Here is a 15,956-nt window from a genome sequence, read left to right as displayed (position 1 = left end):
ATATGTACTAAAACAGTGAGGATACATGAGCTATATGTACTATAATGGCGAGGGTACATGACCTATATGTACTACAACAGTGAGGGTGTATGATCTATATGTACTACAACAGTGAGGGTGCATGAGCTATATGTACTACAACAGTGAGGGTGCATGAGCTATATGTACAACAACAGTGAGGGTGCATGACCTATATGTACAACAACAGTGAGGGTGCATGAGCTATATGTACAACAACAGTGAGGGTGCATGAGCTATATGTCCTACAACAGTGAGGGTGTATGATCTATATGTACAACAACAGTGAGGGTGTATGAGCTATATGTACTACAACAGTAAGGGTGCATGAGCTATATGTACAACAACAGTGAGAGTGCATGAGCTATATGTACAACAACTGTGAGGGTGCATGAGCTATACGTACAACAACAGTGAGGGTGCATGAGCTATATGTACAACAACAGTGAGGGTGCATGAGCTATATGTACAACAACAGTGAGGGTGCATGAGCTATATGTACTGCAACAGTGAGGGTGCATGAGCTATATGTACTACAACAGTGAGGGTGCATGAGCTATATGTACTACAACAGTGAGGGTGCATGACCTATATGTACTACAACAGTGAGGGTGCATGAGCTATATGTACTACAACAGTGAGGGTGCATGAGCTATATGTACTACAACAGTGAGGGTGCATGAGCTATATGTACTACAACAGTGAGGGTGCATGAGCTATATGTACTACAACAGTGAGGGTGCATGACCTATATGTACTACAACAGTGAGGGTGCATGAGCTATATGTACTACAACAGTGAGGGTGCATGAGCTATATGTACTACAACAGTGAGGGTGCATGAGCTATATGTACTATAACAGTGAGGGTGCATGAGCTATATGTACAACAACAGTGAGGGTGCATGAGCTATATGTACAACAACAGTGAGGGTGTATGACCTATATGTACTACAACAGTGAGGGTGCATGAGCTATATGTACTACAACAGTGAGGGTGCATGAGCTATATGTACTACAACAGTGAGGGTGCATGAGCTATATGTACTACAACAGTGAGGGTGCATGACCTATATGTACTACAACAGTGAGGGTTCATGAGCTATATGTACTACAACAGTGAGGGTGTATGAGCTATATGTACTACAACAGTGAGGGTGTATGAGCTATATGTACAACAACAGTGAGGGTGTATGATCTATATGTACTACAACAGTGAGGGTGTATGAGCTATATGTACAACAACAGTGAGGGTGTATGATCTATATGTACTACAACAGTGAGGGTGCATGAGCTATATGTACAACAACAGTGAGGGTGCATGAGCTATATGTACAACAACAGTGAGGGTGCATGAGCTATATGTACAACAACAGTGAGGGTGCATGAGCTATATGTACTACAACAGTGAGGGTGCATGAGCTATATGTACTACAACAGTGAGGGTGCATGAGCTATATGTACTACAACAGTGAGGGTGCATGAGCTATATGTACAACAACAGTGAGGGTGCATGAGCTATATATACTATAACAGTGAGGGTGTATGAGCTATATGTACTACAACAGTGAGGGTGCATGAGCTATATGTACTACAACAGTGAGGGTGTATGAGCTATATGTACTATAATGGCAAGGGTGCATGAGCTATATGTACTACAACAGTGAGGGTGCATGAGCTATATGTACTACAACAGTGAGGGTGCTTGAGCTATATGTACTACAACAGTGAGGGTGCATGAGCTATATGTACTACAACAGTGAGGGTGCATGACCTATATGTACTACAACTGTGAGGGTGCATGAGCTATATGTACTACAACAGTGAGGGTGCATGAGCTATATGTACTACAATTGTGAGGGTGCATGACCTATATGTACTACAACTGTGAGGGTGTATGAGCTATATGTACTACAACAGTGAGGGTGCATGAGCTATATGTACTACAACTGTGAGGGTGTATGAGCTATATGTACTACAACAGTGAGGGTGCATGACCTATATGTACAACAACTGTGAGGGTGTATGAGCTATATGTACTACAACAGTGAGGGTGTATGACCTATATGTACTAAAACAGTGAGGGTGCATGACCTATATGTACTACAACAGTGAGGGTGCATGAGCTATATATACTACAACAGTGAGGGTGCATGAGCTATATGTACTATAATTGTGAGAGTGCATGAGCTATATGTATTACAACAGTGAGGGCACATGAGATGTGTGTACTATATGTAGGACAACAGTGAGGGCACATGAGATGTGTGTACTATATGTAGGACAACAGTGAGGGCACATGAGATGTATGTACTATATGTAGGATAACAGTGAGGGCACATGAGCTATATGTACTATATGTAGGATAACAGTGAGGGCACACGAGCAATATGTACTATATGTAGGATAACAGTGAGGGCACACGAGCTGTATGTACTATATGTAGGATAACAGTGAGGTCACATGAGCTATATGTACTATATGTAGGATAACAGTGAGGGCACATGAGCTATATGTACTATATGTAGGATAACAGTGAGGGCATTTGAGCTATATGTACTATATGTAGGATAACAGTGAGGGCACATGAGCTATATGTACTATATGTAGGATAACAGTGAGGGCACATGAGCTATATGTACTATATGTAGGATAACAGTGAGGGCACACGAGCTATATGTACTATATGTAGGATAACAGTGAGGGCACATGAGCTATATGTACTATATGTAGGATAACAGTGAGGGCACATGAGCTGTATGTACTATATGTAGGATAACAGTGAGGGCACACGAGCTATATGTACTATATGTAGGATAACAGTGAGGGCACACGAGCTATATGTACTATATGTAGGACAACAGTGAGGGCACACGAGCTATATGTACTATATGTAGGATAACAGTGAGGGCACACGAGCTATATGTACTATATGTAGGACAACAGTGAGGGCACACGAGCTATATGTACTATATGTAGGACAACAGTGAGGGCACATGAGCTATATGTACTATATGTAGGACAACAGTGAGGGCACACAAGCTATATGTACTACATGTAGGATAACAGTGAGGGCACACGAGCTATATGTACTATATGTAGGATAACAGTGAGGGCACACGAGCTATATGTACTATATGTAGGATAACAGTGAGGGCACACGAGCTATATGTACTATATGTAGGATAACAGTGAGGGCACACGAGCTATATGTACTATATGTAGGATAACAGTGAGGGCACACGAGCTATATGTACTATATGTAGGATAACAGTGAGGGCACACGAGCTATATGTACTATATGTAGGATAACAGTGAGGGCACATGAGCTATATGTACTATATGTAGGACAACAGTGAGGGCACATGAGATGTATGTACTATATGTAGGACAATAGTGAGGACACATGAGATGTATGTACTATATGTAGGATAACAGTGAGGGCACACGAGCTATATGTACTATATGTAGGATAACAGTGAGGGCACACGAGCTATATGTACTATATGTACGATAACAGTGAGGGCACACGAGCTATATGTAGGATAACAGTGAGGGCACACGAGCTATATGTACTATATGTAGGATAACAGTGAGGGCACACGAGCTATATATACTATATGTAGGACAACAGTGAGGGCACACGAGCTATATGTACTTTACGTAGGATAACAGTGAGGGTGCATGAGCTATATGTACAACAACAGTGAGGGTGCATGAGCTATATGTACAACAACAGTGAGGGTGTATGACCTATATGTACTACAACAGTGAGGGTGCATGAGCTATATGTACTACAACAGTGAGGGTGCATGAGCTATATGTACTACAACAGTGAGGGTGCATGAGCTATATGTACTACAACAGTGAGGGTGTATGAGCTATATGTACTACAACAGTGAGGGTGCATGAGCTATATGTACTACAACAGTGAGGGTGCATGACCTATATGTACTACAACAGTGAGGGTGCATGAGCTATATGTACTACAACAGTGAGGGTGTATGAGCTATATGTACTACAACAGTGAGGGTGTATGAGCTATATGTACAACAACAGTGAGGGTGTATGATCTATATGTACTACAACAGTGAGGGTGTATGAGCTATATGTACAACAACAGTGAGGGTGTATGATCTATATGTACTACAACAGTGAGGGTGCATGAGCTATATGTACAACAACAGTGAGGGTGCATGAGCTATATGTACAACAACAGTGAGGGTGCATGACCTATATGTACTACAACAGTGAGGGTGCATGAGCTATATGTACTACAACAGTGAGGGTGCATGAGCTATATGTACTACAACAGTGAGGGTGCATGAGCTATATGTACAACAACAGTGAGGGTGCATGAGCTATATATACTATAACAGTGAGGGTGTATGAGCTATATGTACTACAACAGTGAGGGTGCATGAGCTATATGTACTACAACAGTGAGGGTGTATGAGCTATATGTACTATAATGGCAAGGGTGCATGAGCTATATGTACTACAACAGTGAGGGTGCTTGAGCTATATGTACTACAACAGTGAGGGTGCTTGAGCTATATGTACTACAACAGTGAGGGTGCATGAGCTATATGTACTACAACAGTGAGGGTGCATGACCTATATGTACTACAACTGTGAGGGTGTATGAGCTATATGTACTACAACAGTGAGGGTGTATGAGCTATATGTACTACAACAGTGAGGGTGTATGAGCTATATGTACTACAACAGTGAGGATGCATGACCTATATGTACTACAACAGTGAGGGTGCATGACCTATATGTACTACAACAGTGAGGGTGCATGACCTATATGTACTACAACAGTGAGGGTGTATGAGCTATATGTACTACAACAGTGAGGGTGCATGAGCTATATGTACTACAACAGTGAGGGTGCATGAGCTATATGTACTACAACAGTGAGGGTGCATGAGCTATATGTACTACAACAGTGAGGGTGTATGAGCTATATGTACTACAACAGTGAGGGTGGATGAGCTATATGTACTACAACTGTGAGGGTGTATGAGCTATATGTACTACAACAGTGAGGGTGCATGACCTATATGTACTACAACAGTGAGGGTGCATGAGCTATATGTACTACAACAGTGAGGGTGCATGACCTATATGTACTACAACTGTGAGGGTGTATGAGCTATATGTACTACAACAGTGAGGGTGCATGAGCTATATGTACTACAACTGTGAGGGTGTATGAGCTATATGTACTACAACAGTGAGGGTGTATGACCTATATGTACTACAACAGTGAGGGTGCATGACCTATATGTACTACAACAGTGAGGGTGCATGAGCTATATATACTACAACAGTGAGGGTGCATGAGCTATATATACTACAACAGTGAGGGCACACGAGCTATATGTACTATATGTAGGATAACAGTGAGGGCACACGAGCTATATGTACTATATGTAGGACAACAGTGAGGGCACACGAGCTATATGTACTATATGTAGGATAACAGTGAGGGCACACGAGCTATATGTACTATATGTAGGATAACAGTGAGGGCACACGAGCTATATGTACTATATGTAGGACAACAGTGAGGGCACACGAGCTATATGTACTATATGTAGGACAACAGTGAGGGCACACGAGCTATATGTACTATATGTAGGACAACAGTGAGGGCACACAAGCTATATGTACTATATGTAGGATAACAGTGAGGGCACACGAGCTATATGTACTATATGTAGGATAACAGTGAGGGCACACGAGCTATATGTACTATATGTAGGATAACAGTGAGGGCACACGAGCTATATGTACTATATGTAGGATAACAGTGAGGGCACACGAGCTATATGTACTATATGTAGGATAACAGTGAGGGCACACGAGCTATATGTACTATATGTAGGATAACAGTGAGGGCACATGAGCTATATGTACTATATGTAGGACAACAGTGAGGGCACATGAGATGTATGTACTATATGTAGGACAATAGTGAGGGCACATGAGATGTATGTACTATATGTAGGATAACAGTGAGGGCACACGAGCTATATGTACTATATGTAGGATAACAGTGAGGGCACACGAGCTATATGTACTATATGTACGATAACAGTGAGGGCACACGAGCTATATGTAGGATAACAGTGAGGGCACACGAGCTATATGTACTATATGTAGGACAACAGTGAGGGCACGCGAGATATATGTACTATATGTAGGACAACAGTGAGGGCACACGAGCTATATGTACTATATGTAGGATAACAGTGAGGGCACATGAGCTATTTGTACTATATGTAGGATAACAGTGAGGGCACACGAGCTATATGTACTATATGTAGGACAACAGTGAGGGCACGCGAGATATATGTACTATATGTAGGACAACAGTGAGGGCACACGAGCTATATGTACTATATGTAGGACAACAGTGAGGGCACTCGAGCTATATGTACTGTATGTAGGACAACAGTGAGGGCACACGAGCTTTATGTACTATATGTAGGATAACAGTGAGGGCACACGAGCTATATGTACTATATGTAGGATAACAGTGAGGGCACACGAGCTATATGTACTATATGTACGATAACAGTGAGGGCACACGAGCTATATGTAGGATAACAGTGAGGGCACACGAGCTATATGTACTATATGTAGGACAACAGTGAGGGCACGCGAAATATATGTACTATATGTAGGACAACAGTGAGGGCACACGAGCTATATGTACTATATGTAGGACAACAGTGAGGGCACTCGAGCTATATGTACTGTATGTAGGACAACAGTGAGGGCGCTCGAGCTTTATGTACTATATGTAGGATAACAGTGAGGGCACACGAGCTATATGTACTATATGTAGGATAACAGTGAGGGCACACGAGCTATATGTACTATATGTAGGACAACAGTGAGGGCACACGAGCTATATGTACTATATGTAGGGTAACAGTGAGGGCACATGAGCTATATGTACTATATGTAGGATAACAGTGAGGGCACACGAGCTATATGTACTATATGTAGGACAACAGTGAGGGCACACGAGCTATATGTACTATATGTAGGATAACAGTGAGGGCACACGAGCTATATGTACTATATGTAGGACAACAGTGAGGGCACACGAGCTATATGTACTATATGTAGGATAACAGTGAGGGCACACGAGCTATATATACTATATGTAGGACAACAGTGAGGGCACACGAGCTATATGTACTTTATGTAGGATAACAGTGAGGGCACATGAGCTGTATGTACTATATGTAGGATAACAGTGAGGGCACACGAGCTATATGTACTATATGTAGGATAACAGTGAGGGTACACGAGCTATATGTACTATATGTAGGATAACAGTGAGGGCACACGAGCTATATGTACTATATGTAGGATAACAGTGAGGGCACATGAGCTATATGTACTTTATGTAGGATAACAGTGAGGGCACATGAGATGTATGTACTTTATGTAGGATAACAGTGAGGGCACACGAGCTATATGTACTATATGTAGGATAACAGTGAGGGCATATGAGCTATATGTACTATATGTAGGATAACAGTGAGGGCACATGAGCTATATGTACTATATGTAGGATAACAGTGAGGGCACACGAGATGTATGTACTATATGTAGGATAACAGTGAGGGCACACGAGCTATATGTACTATATGTTGGATAACAGTGAGGGCACATGAGCTATATGTACTATATGTAGGATAACAGTGAGGGCACACGAGCTATATGTACTATATGTAGGACAACAGTGAGGGCACATGAGATGTATGTACTATAGGTAGGATAACAGTGAGGGCACACGAGCTATATGTACTATATGTAGGACAACAGTGAGGGCACATGAGATGTATGTACTATATGTAGGATAACAGTGAGGGCACATGAGATGTATGTACTATATGTAGGATAACAGTGAGGGCACATGAGATGTATGTACTATATGTAGGATAACAGTGAGGGCACACGAGCTATATGTACTATATGTAGGACAACAGTGAGGGCACATGAGATGTATGTACTATATGTAGGATAACAGTGAGGGCACATGAGATGTATGTACTATATGTAGGACAACAGTGAGGGCACATGAGCTATATGTACTCTATGTTGGATAACAGTGAGGGCACATGAGCTATATGTAGGATAACAGTGAGGGCACACGAGCTATATGTACTATATGTAGGACAACAGTGAGGGCACACGAGCTATATGTACTATATGTAGGATAACAGTGAGGGCACACGAGCTATATATACTATATGTAGGACAACAGTGAGGGCACACGAGCTATATGTACTTTATGTAGGATAACAGTGAGGGCACATGAGCTGTATGTACTATATGTAGGATAACAGTGAGGGCACACGAGCTATATGTACTATATGTAGGATAACAGTGAGGGTACACGAGCTATATGTACTATATGTAGGATAACAGTGAGGGCACACGAGCTATATGTACTATATGTAGGATAACAGTGAGGGCACATGAGCTATATGTACTATATGTAGGACAACAGTGAGGGCACACGAGCTATATGTACTATATGTAGGACAACAGTGAGGGCACACGAGCTATATGTAGGACAACAGTGAGGGCACACAAGCTATATGTACTATATGTAGGATAACAGTGAGGGCACACGAGCTATATGTACTATATGTAGGATAACAGTGAGGGCACACGAGCTATATGTACTATATGTAGGATAACAGTGAGGGCACACGAGCTATATGTACTATATGTAGGATAACAGTGAGGGCACACGAGCTATATGTACTATATGTAGGATAACAGTGAGGGCACACGAGCTATATGTACTATATGTAGGATAACAGTGAGGGCACATGAGCTATATGTACTATATGTAGGACAACAGTGAGGGCACATGAGATGTATGTACTATATGTAGGACAATAGTGAGGGCACATGAGATGTATGTACTATATGTAGGATAACAGTGAGGGCACACGAGCTATATGTACTATATGTAGGATAACAGTGAGGGCACACGAGCTATATGTACTATATGTACGATAACAGTGAGGGCACACGAGCTATATGTAGGATAACAGTGAGGGCACACGAGCTATATGTACTATATGTAGGACAACAGTGAGGGCACGCGAGATATATGTACTATATGTAGGACAACAGTGAGGGCACACGAGCTATATGTACTATATGTAGGACAACAGTGAGGGCACTCGAGCTATATGTACTGTATGTAGGACAACAGTGAGGGCACACGAGCTTTATGTACTATATGTAGGATAACAGTGAGGGCACACGAGCTATATGTACTATATGTAGGATAACAGTGAGGGCACACGAGCTATATGTACTATATGTAGGACAACAGTGAGGGCACACGAGCTATATGTACTATATGTAGGGTAACAGTGAGGGCACATGAGCTATATGTACTATATGTAGGATAACAGTGAGGGCACACGAGCTATATGTACTATATGTAGGACAACAGTGAGGGCACACGAGCTATATGTACTATATGTAGGATAACAGTGAGGGCACACGAGCTATATGTACTATATGTAGGACAACAGTGAGGGCACACGAGCTATATGTACTATATGTAGGATAACAGTGAGGGCACACGAGCTATATATACTATATGTAGGACAACAGTGAGGGCACACGAGCTATATGTACTTTATGTAGGATAACAGTGAGGGCACATGAGCTGTATGTACTATATGTAGGATAACAGTGAGGGCACACGAGCTATATGTACTATATGTAGGATAACAGTGAGGGTACACGAGCTATATGTACTATATGTAGGATAACAGTGAGGGCACACGAGCTATATGTACTATATGTAGGATAACAGTGAGGGCACATGAGCTATATGTACTTTATGTAGGATAACAGTGAGGGCACATGAGATGTATGTACTTTATGTAGGATAACAGTGAGGGCACACGAGCTATATGTACTATATGTAGGATAACAGTGAGGGCATATGAGCTATATGTACTATATGTAGGATAACAGTGAGGGCACATGAGCTATATGTACTATATGTAGGATAACAGTGAGGGCACACGAGATGTATGTACTATATGTAGGATAACAGTGAGGGCACACGAGCTATATGTACTATATGTTGGATAACAGTGAGGGCACATGAGCTATATGTACTATATGTAGGATAACAGTGAGGGCACACGAGCTATATGTACTATATGTAGGACAACAGTGAGGGCACATGAGATGTATGTACTATAGGTAGGATAACAGTGAGGGCACACGAGCTATATGTACTATATGTAGGACAACAGTGAGGGCACATGAGATGTATGTACTATATGTAGGATAACAGTGAGGGCACATGAGATGTATGTACTATATGTAGGATAACAGTGAGGGCACATGAGATGTATGTACTATATGTAGGATAACAGTGAGGGCACACGAGCTATATGTACTATATGTAGGACAACAGTGAGGGCACATGAGATGTATGTACTATATGTAGGATAACAGTGAGGGCACATGAGATGTATGTACTATATGTAGGACAACAGTGAGGGCACATGAGCTATATGTACTCTATGTTGGATAACAGTGAGGGCACATGAGCTATATGTAGGATAACAGTGAGGGCACATGAGCTGTATGTACTATATGTAGGATAACAGTGAGGGCACACGAGCTATATGTACTATATGTAGGATAACAGTGAGGGCACATGAGCTATATGTACTATATGTAGGATAACAGTGAGGGCACATGAGCTATATGTACTATATGTAGGATAACAGTGAGGGCACATGAGCTGTATGTACTATATGTAGGACAACAGTGAGGGCACATGAGATGTATGTACTATATGTAGGGTAACAGTGAGGGCACATGAGCTATATGTACTATATGTAGGATAACAGTGAGGGCAAATGAGATGTATGTACTATATGTAGGACAACAGTGAGGGCACATGAGATGTATGTACTATATGTAGGACAATAGTGAGGGCACATGAGATGTATGTACTATATGTAGGATAACAGTGAGGGCACACGAGCTATATGTACTATATGTAGGATAACAGTGAGGGCACACGAGCTATATGTACTATATGTAGGACAACAGTGAGGGCACACGAGCTATATGTACTATATGTAGGACAACAGTGAGGGCACGCGAGATATATGTACTATATGTAGGACAACAGTGAGGGTACACGAGCTATATGTACTATATGTACGATAACAGTGAGGGCACGCGAGCTATATGTACTATATGTACGATAACAGTGAGGGCACGCGAGCTATATGTACTATATGTACGATAACAGTGAGGGCACGCGAGCTATATGTACTATATGTAGGACAACAGTGAGGGCACGCGAGATATATGTACTATATGTAGGACAACAGTGAGGGTACACGAGCTATATGTAATATATGTAGGATAACAGTGAGGGCACACGAGCTATATGTACTATATGTAGGATAACAGTGAGGGCACACGAGCTATATGTACTATATGTAGGACAATAGTGAGGGCACACGAGCTATATGTAGGATAACAGTGAGGGTACACGAGCTATATGTAATATATGTAGGATAACAGTGAGGGCACACGAGCTATATGTACTATATGTAGGATAACAGTGAGGGCACACGAGCTATATGTACTATATGTAGGATAACAGTGAGGGCACGCGAGCTATATGTACTATATGTAGGACAACAGTGAGGGCACATGAGATGTATGTACTATATGTAGTATAACAGTGAGGGCACATGAGCTGTATGTACTATATGTAGGATAACAGTGAGGGCACACGAGCTATATGTACTATATGTAGGATAACAGTGAGGGCACATGAGCTATATGTACTATATGTAGGATAACAGTGAGGGCACACGAGCTATATGTACTATATGTAGGACAACAGTGAGGGCACACGAGCTATATGTACTATATGTAGGATAACAGTGAGGGCACATGAGCTATATGTACTATATGTAGGACAACAGTGAGGGCACATGAGATGTATGTACTATATGTAGGATAACAGTGAGGGCACATGAGCTATATGTACTATATGTAGGATAACAGTGAGGGCACATGAGCTATATGTACTATATGTAGGATAACAGTGAGGGCACATGAGCTATATGTACTATATGTAGGACAACAGTGAGGGCACATGAGATGTATGTACTATATGTAGGAGAACAGTGAGGGCACATGAGCTATATGTACTATATGTAGGACAACAGTGAGGGCACATGAGCTGTATGTACTATATGTAGGACAACAGTGAGGGCACATGAGCTATATGTACTATATGTAGGATAACAGTGAGGGCACACGAGCTATATGTACTATATGTAGGATAACAGTGAGGGCACATGAGCTGTATGTACTATATGTAGGACAACAGTGAGGGCACATGAGCTGTATGTACTATATGTAGGATAACAGTGAGGGCACATGAGCTATATGTACTATATGTAGGATAACAGTGAGGGTACATGAGCTATATGTACTATATGTAGGATAACAGTGAGGGCACATGAGCTATATGTACTATATGTAGGATAACAGTGAGGGCACATGAGCTATATGTACTATATGTAGGATAACAGTGAGGGCACATGAGCTATATGTACTATATGTAGGATAACAGTGAGGGCACATGAGCTATATGTACTATATGTAGGATAACAGTGAGGGCACATGAGCTATATGTACTATATGTAGGATAACAGTGAGGGCACATGAGCTATATGTACTATATGTAGGATAACAGTGAGGGTACACGAGCTATATGTACTATATGTAGGATAACAGTGAGGGCACACGAGCTATATGTACTATATGTAGGATAACAGTGAGGGCACACAAGCTCGTATGTACTACAATAATGAGGGTGCATGAACTAGAGGTTAAATCCCAGTAATCCCTTCTGTTTTTCTGCCTTTAGATTGGAGGACTTAGTCACACATATCCGGATACAAAATACCGGTGACTACTATGACTTATATGGAGGAGAACAATTTGCTACTTTGTCAGAACTGGTGGAATATTACACGGGGCAGCAGGATACTCTGCAGGATACAGACGGGACCCAGATCCTACTGAAATACCCTCTTAACTGTTCGGACCCCACTAGTGAGCGGTGAGTTGTCTGCTGCACATTTTATCCTTGTTACCTGCGGTCAGAGGGGGTTTTCCGATTCACTTAGATTGCTTTAATAAAGTGTACGTACATATAGGCTAGTGTGACACAGATGCTGTGCTAAGTGTAATTATAATATACCCAGATGAGGCTGTGCTGGAACCGGTCCTGTTGTGCATAGCTGGTTTCCAGCCAGCATTTCTGTATAGGGGAACCCTGCGGAGAGCCACTCAGAGCCTACAAAGGCTGATAACCTTGGGCAATACCTTGCACTTTGCTATATAGCGATTATATATGACTTTCAGTTGCTGTGGCCTGGAACCTTTTACATATATGGGCCCTGATTCAGAGCCGGACGCTCTGACCAGAGCGCTCGCTCTGAATCAGGGCCCACCTCCATTAAAAAGGAGCGTCCTCCTGGATGCTCGTATAGCTGTGGGTCATACGAGCGTCCAACAAGATGGTCGCGATGGTCTTGACCATCGCGACCATCGGACTTGCGAGTGAAACCCTGTGGTCGGGTTTCTCAACCACAAGCCCTGGAGTGATTTTGGCTCTATCAGAGCCAAAATCACTCCCACTGACATCACTAGTGATGTCAGTGGGGCCGGCTTCAGATGGTAGGCGTTCCCATGGGAACGCCTCCGTCTAGCAGGCACGCCCCCGGCACGCCCACCAAAGGGGGCGTGCTGTCAATCAACATCGACAGCACGCCCCCTTTGGTGCGAGACCCGGAGCGATGGAAAGTCCTTCGCTCGCCGGGTCTTGCGCATGCGCACGACGGAGCTCCCTCCGTCGTGCGCATGCGCAGTGGGGACCATCGACCCACTTGCGAGCGTACTGCCGCTCGCGAGTGGGTCTGAATGACCCCCATATTTCTGAATTTTACAAGATGCTATCTATGTTTTAGTGGCCCTTTGATCTGTACAGTAAAACATTTATGTTCTAGCTTTACTCTTCCGCACTCACGTACAGATGTGTCCTCATGCACCTATTCTCAAGCCATTCGGCGCAAGACACCCGGCGCAACTCAGCACGCTCTGTAGAGTTTTTTTTGTTTACGTTTTGCACCTTATTTACATCGCAGACGCAGCGAAACACCACTCGCAGTGCCCTACAGGCCCTGGGCTGCGACTTTAACAGCGCAGGAATTAACTTTAAATGCGTACAAAGTCGCGGAGAAAGCACAACGGAACTTGGCATGAGAAGAAGACGCGGCCGCTGCACGGCAGCACTTTGTATACAGAATCAGGCTCGGTCGCACACAGATGTACAGATGTCGCACATCACATTGATCAGTGCAATCTAGCAGAGTCGTTTTGTTACTTCCAGTTGATTTATTTGTGCAAAGAAAATGCACATTCTGAGCGGAAAAGACGCTTGGCGCGGCCATATTGCGCTGCACCTGGACCGCCCACAGCAGCCAGGTTTACAGATGCTTAGTTACAATCCATTGACCAGTTGATTTGGGCTTTCAGTAAACCTAGAAGAACGTCAGTTGGGATTTGTGCGTCCGATTGGTTGTTGTTCCGAATAAAATGTTATATGCAAAATTATCAAATATGAGCAGGATCTGTCACCAGGTCCTACAGTATGTTCTCTGGGCCTAATTCAGACCCGCTCGCGAGCGCTGAGCGCTCGCAAGCGGGTCGATGTTGGCCCAGTGCGCATGCGCACGACAGACCCGGCTCCATCGTGAGCCGTCGCTATGGGTCTCATACCAAAGGGGGCGTTCTTTCGATGGTGAGTGACAGCACGCCACCTTTGGTGGGCGTGCCAGGGGGTGGCTGTCCAGACGGAGGCGTTCCTATGGGAACGCGTACCGTCTGGGGCCGGCCCCACTGACATCACAAGTGATGTCAGTGGGAGTGCCTTCGGCTCTGATAGACCGTCCGGCTCTGAATCAGGTCCTCTATCTCTGCTGCATTTTGCGTAAAGCCCTCAGGAGCTTGTATAGTGCAGTAAGGCAGCTCAATTGGGAATACCACTGGGGGTAACATTGTTATACAAAGGCTTCTAGGCTAAAATTAACCAATCAGCTATTATTTTCTAACAAAATATGTTATATTTTTTATGATTTTAGGCTTAGGCTAAAATATAAAAATAAAAAATGTCAACTTTTTTTTGCGTCGACATGTTGAATGTCGACCCTTTGAATGTGTCAACCATTTAACAATGTCGACTTAAATACATGTCTACATATTGGTGGTCGACCTTTTGACTGTTGACATTCAGATCCTGTCGACTTTCAGACTGTTGACCAATCATGGACCTTTACCGTTTTTAGCCACCACAGATGTATGGAAGGATAGTTTTTGCATTTGATGACTGAAGTCATGCCGAATTTGGTGGCCGAACTGGTCGCTCTGGAGATAAAATCCTTCAGTTACGCTTTTGCTTAGTCATTCCAGATGTGCAGCTCCCAAGTCCTCAATCCGCCCCAGCCAGGGACACATGGGGGTTCGGGTAATTCACGGGTCTGGGACCCTTGGTGTGGCAACTATGTCACTCTTGTAGTGGTACCAGTATATGGGACAGGGGTCTCTGAGATGCCTACCTATTAAAGTAAAAACAAGCACGCATACACATTTTTAAATCCCAACTGTAGTACCCGGCGTTCCCCAGGCAAGTCTCTGACTAAACGTCATTATAATGAAATTGAAAGGGGATTTTGTTTGTGGACGTCTGAGTGACATTTAAAGTAATAAAAACTATAGAAAGAAATGTTTACTGTAATGGGGGCTGTGCCTAAACTGGCGT

General features: G+C 43.0%; 1 protein-coding gene across 2 annotated transcripts in view; it reads left to right on the top strand.

Annotated features, from left to right (window-relative positions):
- The window catches only part of PTPN6 (protein tyrosine phosphatase non-receptor type 6), a 93,087-nt gene that overhangs the window by 11,954 nt on the left and 65,177 nt on the right, over positions 1-15,956 (top strand). For both annotated transcript variants that reach the window (XM_088456033.1, XM_088456032.1), the window contains one exon: positions 13,002-13,196. In XM_088456033.1, coding sequence (XP_088312159.1) covers positions 13,002-13,196 — 195 coding nt within the window. The remainder of the gene's footprint in view (positions 1-13,001; positions 13,197-15,956) is intronic.

The sequence above is a fragment of the Taudactylus pleione genome, unplaced genomic scaffold (assembly GCF_031769625.1).
Source record: "Taudactylus pleione unplaced genomic scaffold, aTauple2 ptg000685l, whole genome shotgun sequence".
Classification (NCBI taxonomy): Eukaryota; Metazoa; Chordata; class Amphibia; order Anura; family Myobatrachidae; genus Taudactylus; species Taudactylus pleione.
Note: the sequence above shows the minus strand (reverse complement) of the source record. Positions and strands in the feature narration are given on the sequence as shown.